Genomic DNA, 10,245 nt, shown 5'->3' on the forward strand with positions numbered 1-10,245 from the left:
AGGGAGAAGCTCCGCGAGTTAGCTGAAGCCATTCGAAGGCTTCTTGACGAAGCCCGGGCGTCCATGACACGGGCGGATAAGATGGAGAATCCTGATTCTGAAAGCTCCAGGCACATATCCAAGTCACGAAGCTGAGAGATCTGTTGACCACTCGTCGAACGAGTAGTAAGGCCCTTAACGACCACATTGCGGCCTGGAAGAAAAGGTGAAACCTTAACTGGTCTTTGAGTCACTGGGTTCGATGCGATCTCATGCCGGTGCAATCAAAGCAGTCAAGTTTGATGTTTGTTCGGCTTGAACGCGTTTAGGCGGGGGAACTCAGTGGTTCTTGGTTTGATGCGATCGCGTGCAAGTTCCACAGAGTTCTGCGAGAAGCCGGTTGATGAAGACGGTCTCAGAAAGTATCACGGCGCAACCTAGAACAGGAAAGATCACTGTTAAGGGTGCAATTATGATATGAATTCTGAGACGAAGGAGTCTAACTAACAGTGGTGCGGTGAACGCGACAGAAGAGTGTTTACGCGCCCAGGCCGTGACAAATACCGAATCTATTTGGCCCCCAATGCACTAAAAAAGTACGCTATAATATTAGTGCCTAGTAATTTGTATGAGGAATGTATTTAGTCCACAGCACTAAAATACACCTTAACCACCCTTATTTCTCTCATACAACGCGAGATTATCGCGCTATAGGAATGCCACTTTAACGCGTAAACTGTGCGCACTTACACACCTGTAAATGCTTTACAACAGCTTCGATTAAACAACGACTACTGCCTCAAACTGCCTATTCTCAACGATCTCTTGCCTCAGAATGCCTCGAGTCGCAGATCTCGCTGCTCGCAACGAGTTCCGCGAGGTTCCAGACGAGAGAACTCCACGCGTTCAGTGCCGCCATTGCGATTTATTCTGGCGACGAATGCCTCTCGCCAGCGCAACCATCTAATGGAATGCAAGCCTTTCCAGGACGACCACTCTAAGCGACCACTCAGGTTTCAATCTCGCTTCGCTCGATCTATCCTCAGAGCGCAGAAGTCGCAACCAGCACTCAATCTGAACCTGTCAAAGGAGCAGAACAATCGAATCTCTCGCGCCGCTGCACGGCGCCGCCGGACGCGCGATTATCGATGCCAACTTACCTCTATCGATCTTCGAAAACCCTGCCATTAAGGCCTGGATCCAGATGCTCAATCCTGCCCGGAAACAACCTTACCGTCGTCTACTCACAGAGACCTCTCTACCTGCGATTTACGACCAGACTAGCGCCAAGGTCGCAGCCATTATCAACGTGGAAAGTACCTCACAATCACGTTCGACGATTCAACTGATATCAACAGTAAGCGCACAACGAATGTCTCAGTCCAGACCTCAAGAGGCACCTTCTATATTGACAATTACAAACACGGTAGCGAGAGACTCTCTGCGGCGAGAGTTACCACCGATCTCGTGCCTCGATTCCTTGCTATCGCGAATAACCAACCTGAACGAATCTCTGCCATTTGCTCTGACACCTATTCGACTATGCGGGACGTCTGGGTAAGACTCAAAGAGGTGGATCAATTGGGCCATATCCTGACAATCCCTTGCGACTCTCATCGCCTTAACCTCCTGGTTAAGGATCTCCGAGGCAATCAAAGATGGCAATTCAATCATCTCTCACTTCAAACGCGCCTCAAAAACAACTGGCAGGACTTCGAGAGATTCAACTGTAACGAGACGGTAAGACCTCGCCATTCGCCCTTGCCGCAGAGACTCGCTGGGGCTCTCATTATAACCTGATCACGGCGCTGTTGAAAACAGATCTAATCTCTTTGGATTCAGCAGTCAATGGGACAAGGATCTACAGAAATCTTGAGACCTCGCGTTACGTGAGATCTGTCCTTTTACAACAAACGACTTCTGGGTTACTATCAGTCAACTTGAGCGTCTTCTCAAGCCGATCAACATGGCGATAACTCAGTCACAAAGCGAGCGCTCTCACCTTGGCCTGGTCAAGGAGAGATGGTTAAACCTGAGGCAACAACTAGGCGCAATTCAACGATCATCTGAAAGTCTCAATTGGACGTTGATCTGGCAGTTGTTCGAGGACCGTCGACGAATTCAACTATGTAGAACTCACGATCTTGCGTTCCGCCTGATACCTCACAACACCAATTTGCAGTGAGAACGCCATGAAAAGGCACTCGGTGTACAGGGGTTACTTAAGTTAGTTCCACCTAGACTGGCTGATCAAGCGCGCAGTGGCTTTCTACAATACACGGCACGAGACGAGGGCTTTCACGCCAGTCTAGACTCTGGCAACAACGCCTGACGCCAAAGGAGTTCTGGCAGTGGCAGAGCGATACTTACCCTCCACTTACTGCGGTGGCCCTAAGGGTCATTCATTTGATTGCTGATCAATGTCCCTCTGAGAGAGCCTTCTCACAGATGAACCTAGTGCAAACGAAGCTCCGCAACCGGTTAAACGATGAATCCGCAAACATGCCCCTCTTCATCCGCATCAACGAGATAGCCCTTCGACGGCGCGAAACGATCGATCGGCGCGCGACAATGGCACAGGACGATCGCGACAGAGAGATCGCGCAGGAACAGGAGGAACAACACGAACAGGGCATTGCGGCGGAGGACCTAGTTACAGCAATTATCTTTTATAGAATCTACGCCCAGTCCTGCCGCCTACCTGTCTCTGCCGCCATTAATGGCCTATCCACAGGCGCAGTTGCCACTGCAGATAGGCAATCAGGTAGGGCCCTATTCTCAAGGTCTCTCAGGGGGCTATTGGCCGTGAAACCAAGGAAGTTCTCCTACCTTCTGAAGGGTCAACTACGAACTAGTTTGCTTGGGAAACGCTAATAAACTGGCTCCTTGGCTCCCAGGAAACTTTGGAAAGATTACATGAAAAATACTGGAATAAACAGGCAGTATCTGGCTGAACATGGTGCAACATCAAGGACGGCTGGACCGAGGGCGCTTCCAAGATAAGAGCCGATTCCTTGTCCTGAGTTTCCCGCCTGCGACGGATTTTCTCGTCTTCCTGCGCGCGCTTGGAAGTGAGCAGAGCTTCTTAAAGACGTACACCGGCGCGACCCTGGATGTGAACAATTGTCGAGCCGTTGACACGGCGAGAGAGCGAGAGACCCCCTCAGTCGCCGGAGCTCCATTGCTGCCTCAACAGTTTGTCCATTAATGGTGAAGGAGTCCGTGGAGGTCTTGTACTGTATGATTTCTTGGTGAAGTGTATAACTGCTGTCTTCTTCGCCTCAAATGTCATTCCGCTTCTCCTCTCTCAGTCCAGAGTATCCTTAATGATGGCTTCGATACCTTCTCGGTTGCTTTGTGCCGTAGGCCCTACAACCCATGCCGTGAAGTCGTCCACGAAAGCTATCGCTCCTCCATAGCTGTCGATTCGTCTTTATACGAGATCGGCATTAAAGAAGAGGAATAGGATTGGGGATAATGGAGAGCCTTAAGGCAAGCCAGCTTATAGGAGGTTACGGATCCCAGAAGACTGCCCAGATCATCGCCGTGCGTTACGGGGAGAATGCCTCGATCCATCGCAAAAGCTTCTCCAGTATACCTCGATTGTCGGATGGCGTTGTGGTATTGCTTGGATGCCCCCTTTGCCATGATTTCGAGCGCTGCACTGGTCTATCCCGCACGTCTCTCTGTTCGGGCGCGGTTCTTCCAGTAAGCGTAGATGCGCCGTAGTTGTGTCAAATCGGTCGTCATCCGTCGTTTGATGAAGGGCGAGGGTCGAGCCTTGGTGTTAGGGCACGGACTGCCTCTATTTGCCAATTCTTCAGATGCCAGGACTAGGTCGATGGTCGTCGCATAGTCTCCACCGTGCCATGTCTCCGTCCCTCGCTGAAGGAGGCTGCTCAGTGCAAATTCATTCATCACCTTTGCACATCACTGTATACGCATATGGGTCGCAGGCTACCTTTCGAAGCTCCCTAGCTTCGGAATCGCTGTCGTTCTGCACCTATAGATAGGTAATGTACTTATTAGATAGTTCACTGGCGAGCGATTCCTGACAATGATGACAATGATCTTCAGACTTAGCATCTTACCATGTCGGGACGAATTTGCAGATGGGCAGCCCGCCTCCTGCTCCCTCGTTCACATCAGTGGTATTCTGGCCTTCAGAAGCGAGGGAGCCGATCTTCAGACTCGTCTTTGTACGCCCACAATCGCTACACTAATTTACCTTCTCTTTCTCGAAGATACTCTCCCATGTCGCCAATATTCACACCTGAGAGTACCTGCTCGACCCGGCCGCGGCCTGCAAATTTCTCAACTCAGTTCGATGCCGGTACATGTGTGCCGGCTCCTTGACACCCCCGGGCGACATGATCAGCCTCCTTGATTATGCCAACACCCTCTCGAACGTAGGCCCAGGAGCCCCAGCCTCTGGAATTCCTTGGTTTAATACTGATGAATATGGTAGTAAGTCACTGCCAGCCGCACCAAGGGTTTCGAATATTATTGCTTCGTCCCCCTGTTCCGGCCTTACTGCATCTCCGCATATGTCACTTCGATAATGTTTTCAATGAAGCGCAAGACCTCGCAGACCAGTTCATTATCAGATGGAAAGATAACTAGCAGTTGTCATCGCAGATGGAAGAAGTTCATACGATGAACGGCCCGGCACACATATCTTGGAGGGTGGCTCTATCTGGCTAGCTGGGCGGAAGGCAATCTCACACTATTCAGCCGATGAGGTCTTGATCAGTATCACGACCAACGACGGCCAAATTGTCATATATCCCTGGGACCAGATTACGCAGGCATACGCATGCTCGTTTCCCAACCCCCCTTGAAGGTCTCAGCGCAGTAAGGAGGCCAATGGCAATTGACTCTCAAGAGAGGAAAATTGAGTAGCTGCCTCGGCCGCAAAGTTCAAGAAGAGAGTTCCAACATGTTCAATATGACCTCAGGACGCAGGCATCTCGTGGAGCTGTTATGCTTTTCATATCCCTTTGCATTTCTCAAAGATATCTCGAACCAGCCGTATTCAAGTATCTCTGATTTGTCTGCTGGGTTTTGTCTGCTGGGTTTTGTCTGCTGAGTTTTGTCTGCTGGGTCTTTGTAATATCTCTGTCGTATTAGCGAACTTGGTGAGCTCCTGATTGTGACGACGTGTTGGAGGAATATTGTTCAAACAGGATGTGGGATATAGACACCAAATTACTTGACCTGGGCCTGGAGAGTGATGGCGGTGCTGAACCCGACCTGTCCGAGCTTCTATCTCTAACCAGCGAGGATGCGTTTGGGAATGAAGATGTCGAAGGGGCCGTGGACGCCTATTCCTGGAAGGCTGATTATTCTACTGGATATCATCGGCTACGAGGTGCCAGTATGTGAATGGAATATTGCGAGATTCCAGTTCGTTGAGTGTCTCCTATGCTGCGTGGGCCAGCGCGTTAACCCTGCATAATAGAAGACGTCGGGGTCACCGGACTGCTCGCAGCCTATGGTTATCTGAAATTCACCTTTCCGGCGCGGCGCTTTCAGTGCGTCACGATCCTCTATCTGGCGTTTTATGCAGCGCGATATGTAGGTCACAAATCCCTCTCCTTTTGTTGGATTTTAGTCTTGCTATGTGAAACATGCCCGACGGTGTTTCCTCCAAGTTAGCTCTCGTGCCGCCTGCGCTTTCTTTCGACGGCGCTGAAAGGTACCTGATGGATGTCAGCGAGATCGTGGATGTGCACTTCCAGTCGCTCACGTTCGTGTGCTGCTGAAACCGGTCTTCGGGAGCGGTACCTTCGTCACCGAGACATTCGGGGCGGAGACCTGGCCGGATGAGAATGTGACGGAACGGGCCCAAAGCTCCGCAGATGTTCATTGGCAAACGTAAGCTCTAGAAAGTTGACAAGCTCTGACCCTCGCCTAGCTCTTTCCTCTGGCCGCTTCATCTCTTGTTCAGATACGCTATTCCCCGTACCGTAGGACCATCCGAGGCTAGATTCTTCGATCGTTGCTACGTAGGAGCGAGATTCCGCTCGAGATCTCGCCGGTTCCATCGCCCAATCCCACCGACGATGATCGCCACGGTGACGGCGACTGCGACGACGATTACGACGCCGACAAGGTGCACAAAGCTCTCCCGAGACACTTTAAGTCTTTAACCGCTGAAGCAGTTCAACAGTAAGAGCAGCTCTGCCCGTCTCCTCCTACCCCGTCTAGGAAGGTCCGCCTTCAGATTTAGAATCGCTATACGGCTATAACGTGCATCCCTATGCAATGAAATGCCCTGGGCATGGCCCCACTTGTACTTTGCACACCTCTCTATCCGACACAAACGCCGAATATTGCTCATCGGAGGAAAGGAGCTGGTAGCATGGTTATTGAATTACCCATATACTTGCATAATGTATAAAATTACCACCCTGGTGTGACCATTACGCCCTGAAATCAGTCGTGCCCTTTCGGCTCTCCTCTTTTCCGGCGTCTCGGCCAGACCAATACTCCCTTGCTCAGCATAGTAGACAGCAGTCATGGGCTGCCAGCTCACTTATCTTGCACGATAATAATGTCTGAGATGGACCGACTCCGTCGTTGGTGGGTGCTGTGGTGCATTGCCTACCTGGTGCACGGTCTGCATGCGATAAAGTGGGCCTCCCTCAAGATCCGAGGACCAGCCGAGATCGCTTGGCACGGACGTAATAACCGTGCCGGTGCAGTATTGTTACGGACTGGACGGCCTTCTGATTTAGGCGACCACGTCAATAGCAGCTTGATAGGCTGTCATTTGAAGGCGGTTTCGTACTTTACTAATTATATTAACCTTACTTAGCCAGTCTGATCCACGCCACACATTTCAGCCCCCATCCTCGTGCCTACTCTCTGCGCAGGCACCACGCTACCGCGTGCAGGCGACTGCGCCGTCTGAATATACACCTTCAGCCTGATCGCATACTCTTCACAATGCGTCAGTTTAATCGCTGGGCCAGTCTTGGCCATGGTCCGGCATTGAAAGGCTGCACAGCGTTGAGTCCGCCATGACTGTCCAGCGTCTACCGCACCCGCCTCGCAACCACCTTAGCCGTTACCTCGCCGTCATTCCAACCGCCACGACTACCTCTCTTCGCCTGATCAGTCCGCCAGAGTGGTATCCCCTAGAGGGTCACAACGAGCGCTCGAGCTTTTTAAGCCGTGCGAGGCACGGTGTACTTATTCAGGCTGCACACATACTTACAACGTGCCGCTAGTGCCTACCCGACACCATGCGGCTTCTAAAGTTCGACGATCAGGGCGAACTCAGCCTGACCGAGGATCTTCACGACGGTATTCCCCCCTACGCCATCCTCTCGCATACGTGGGGAGACGATAAGGACGAGGTCGATTTCGACGACCTCAAACACAAATCGTTCAAGAGCAAGGCTAGCTATGCGAAGATCCGGTTCTGCGGCGAGCAGGCGAAGAAGGACAACCTCGATTACTTCTGGGTGGACACATGCTGCATCAATAAAGCGAATAATACGCAATACTCGGAAGCCATCAACTCGATGTTTCGCTGGTACCGCGATGCCGTCAAGTGCTATGTCTACCTGGCCGACGTGTCAATCCCTGACGGAGAAGACCCGACAGAACGGACCTGGGAGCGGGCCTTCCGTAACAGCAAATGGTTCACACGGGGGTGGACGCTTCAAGAACTACTGGCGCCGTCGTCGGTCGAGTTTTTTTTCGCGAGAAGGGCAGCGGTTAGGTAGTAGGAGCACCCTCGAACAGCCCATCTACGAGATCACCGATATTCCTATTATGGCGCTCCGCGGCACGCCTTTATCTCAATTCAGTGTGGACGAACGCATGCGGTGGGCTCTCAAACGGAAGACGAAGAAGAAAGAGGACCAGGCATACTGTTTACTCGGGATCTTTGATGTGTCGATACCTCTGATATACGGGGAACGAGACAAAGCGCGTGTTCGACTTCTAGAAGAGATTGAGAAATCGTTGAAGAGACAATCAATAGAGACAATCGACACCTGGATTCGACAGAAATGCTACAGTGCGACAAATCTCAGAATTGAGAGACTCTCAGGACACGACCTAGAGATGGATCAGTGTTACATCAACCTTGCTATTGTACAGCACCATCAAGATGCACCCTCCTCAGGAGACGAGAACGCGTTTTCTGGAGACAACCAAACTGCACACCAATCATCCCCCTTTTCGCTCCTTACGCGACTTCATGTCAAAGAGCGGTACGAAGGAACACATATTCCACTGCCAGCAATCTTCGATCCGCGCCGAGGGCGTCACGGCGATAAGGATCTCCCTAGACGGATCCTCATTCGAGGACAGGCCGGGGTAGGAAAGACCCCCCTGTGCAAGAAGATTGTCTTTGATTTTATCTCAGCCGGAATGTGGGACGAACCTGTTTTACCGTATCCTCTGGATACCTCTGCGGAGGTTAAAAGGTAGGGCTGAGGGATACAAGATCCAAAATCTGTTCAGTGATGTCTTCTTCTCTACCCACGAATATCCTGAGTCTGCCGCCCTTGAATTACACAAGGCGATCAATGATCCAAAGTCTACGCACACCCTTTTCATCCTCGATGGCTTGGATGAAGTCTCACAGGACTTTGCGAAAGATAGCGATATTTTCCAACTACTTCTCTATCTCTTAAATCGGCCTAATGTCGTCATCACATCTCGACCGTACGCGACTCTCCCGCGTGGCCTCGATTCCTTTGACCTGGAGCTGGAGACGATTGGATTCTACCCGGAACAAGTGACGACCTATCTTAGAAAATCACTTTCCGATCCGTCCAAAGTTGAGAAAATCCAGTCATTCCTCTCAGACCACTGGTTAGTTCAGGGTCTTGTTCGAATCCCGATTCAATTAGATGCATTGTGCCTCACCTGGGACGATGGTGACAGCTTCGTAGAAGCTCCAGAGACCATGACATGCCTATACCAAGCGATTGAGCTGAAATTATGGAGAAAAGATATCGTTCGTTTGTGCGAACGGCATCCTGATCGTTCGCCCCCGCACAGCACTGACCTACAAGATATGGGAAGACGAGGAATCGAGATGTTCGTCGAGGATGAGATCATGCTGCTCGAAACACTTGCATTCACTGGACTGCACAATGATATTATGGACTTTAATGCAGACCTTGTGGAGACGATATGCGAGAGCTCTGAATGCCTCAAACAGATTTTCGTGCCGAAAAAAATTCTGCAAAACGTTTCTTTCCTACGGACGTCAGAGCCATCATCGACAAATAAACGCAAATATTATCACTTTCTGCACTTGACCTTTCAAGAGTATTTCGCAGCACGGTATTTCGTCCGACATTGGAAGAATCAACACCAGCTCGAGTGCCTCCACTTCGAACGGTCGCGGCTCATCAAAGGACGGACCGAAAAACTATCACCTGCTGGGTTTCTTCAGGAACACAAATACTCGATACGCTATAACATTCTATGGCGATTCGTCACTGGGCTACTTCAGGACGAAGAGGCGCACGTTATGCACTTTTTTGAGGTTGTCCAGGACCCACTCGACCTTCTGGGACCAGGACACCAGCGACTAATTATGCACTGTTTGAGCGAAGTGACGAGATCGAACAGTCCGAGCAATTTCACCTCAGTTCGACAGGATTTGGAAATGACGTTGTCCGATTGGCTGCGATTTGAATGCAATTTCCACGGACAAGCAGAGCTCGCACGCGAGATAGAGTTTCCAGAAAAGGTAGTATGCTCCATGCTGCGAAATGAGTCTGAAGGAGTAAGAGTGGCAATTCTAGGCTCGCTAGCGAGACGTCCTAGGATTCAGTTAAGCATTATAATGGTGGTTATCTCCTTCCTAGAACAGAGCCAGCCCGCAAGCATCATCAAGGCGGCCCTCATGGTCCTTGAACGTCAATCCTCGTTGTCTTCTGACAGTGTCGAGAAGGTAGCTGCACGACTTGACCATAAAAACCGGTATGTCCGGCGGGCGGCCCTTACGGTCCTTCAAGGTCAATCCTCGTTATCTTCCGAGAGTGTCGAGAGGGTGGCTGCACGACTTGAGTATGAAGACCGGCACGTCCAGCAGGCGGCCATTAGGGTCCTTCGATGTCAATTCTCGTTATCTTCCGAGAGTGTCGAGAAGGTGGCTGCACGACTTGACCATAAAGATTGGCACGTCCGTTGGGCGGCCCTTACGGTCCTTCAAGGTCAATCCTCGTTGTCTTCCGAGAGTGTCGAGAGGGTGGCTGCACAACTTGGCCATAAAAACCGGTATGTCCGGCA

General features: G+C 51.0%; 5 protein-coding genes across 5 annotated transcripts; all 5 read left to right on the forward strand.

Moving 5' to 3' along the window:
• Nucleotides 1-1,183: 1,183 nt before the first annotated feature.
• PV07_12638 (uncharacterized protein) lies at nucleotides 1,184-1,540 on the forward strand (the record flags this gene model as incomplete). Its single annotated transcript, XM_016400180.1, has 1 exon — nucleotides 1,184-1,540. The coding sequence occupies one exon, from the start codon at nucleotides 1,184-1,186 to the stop codon at nucleotides 1,538-1,540; it is 357 nt and encodes a 118-aa protein (XP_016242170.1).
• An 887-nt stretch (nucleotides 1,541-2,427) lies between these two features.
• Nucleotides 2,428-2,853, forward strand: PV07_12639 (uncharacterized protein; the record flags this gene model as incomplete). The annotated part of the gene is made up of 1 exon (XM_016400181.1): nucleotides 2,428-2,853. The coding sequence occupies one exon, from the start codon at nucleotides 2,428-2,430 to the stop codon at nucleotides 2,851-2,853; it is 426 nt and encodes a 141-aa protein (XP_016242171.1).
• A 2,313-nt stretch (nucleotides 2,854-5,166) lies between these two features.
• Nucleotides 5,167-5,364, forward strand: PV07_12640 (uncharacterized protein; the record flags this gene model as incomplete). The annotated part of the gene is made up of 1 exon (XM_016400182.1): nucleotides 5,167-5,364. The coding sequence occupies one exon, from the start codon at nucleotides 5,167-5,169 to the stop codon at nucleotides 5,362-5,364; it is 198 nt and encodes a 65-aa protein (XP_016242172.1).
• A 1,865-nt stretch (nucleotides 5,365-7,229) lies between these two features.
• Nucleotides 7,230-7,715, forward strand: PV07_12641 (uncharacterized protein; the record flags this gene model as incomplete). Its single annotated transcript, XM_016400183.1, has 1 exon — nucleotides 7,230-7,715. The coding sequence occupies one exon, from the start codon at nucleotides 7,230-7,232 to the stop codon at nucleotides 7,713-7,715; it is 486 nt and encodes a 161-aa protein (XP_016242173.1).
• Nucleotides 7,716-7,764: 49 nt separating this feature from the next.
• PV07_12642 (uncharacterized protein) lies at nucleotides 7,765-10,233 on the forward strand (the record flags this gene model as incomplete). Its single annotated transcript, XM_016400184.1, has 2 exons — nucleotides 7,765-8,423; nucleotides 8,461-10,233. Coding segments are annotated over 2 exons (2,430 nt in total), but the record flags the coding sequence as incomplete, so codon positions are not given.
• Between the last annotated feature and the right edge of the window lie 12 nt (nucleotides 10,234-10,245).

The sequence above is a fragment of the Cladophialophora immunda genome, assembly GCF_000835495.1.
Source record: "Cladophialophora immunda strain CBS 83496 unplaced genomic scaffold supercont1.37, whole genome shotgun sequence".
Lineage (NCBI taxonomy): Eukaryota > Fungi > Ascomycota > Eurotiomycetes > Chaetothyriales > Herpotrichiellaceae > Cladophialophora > Cladophialophora immunda.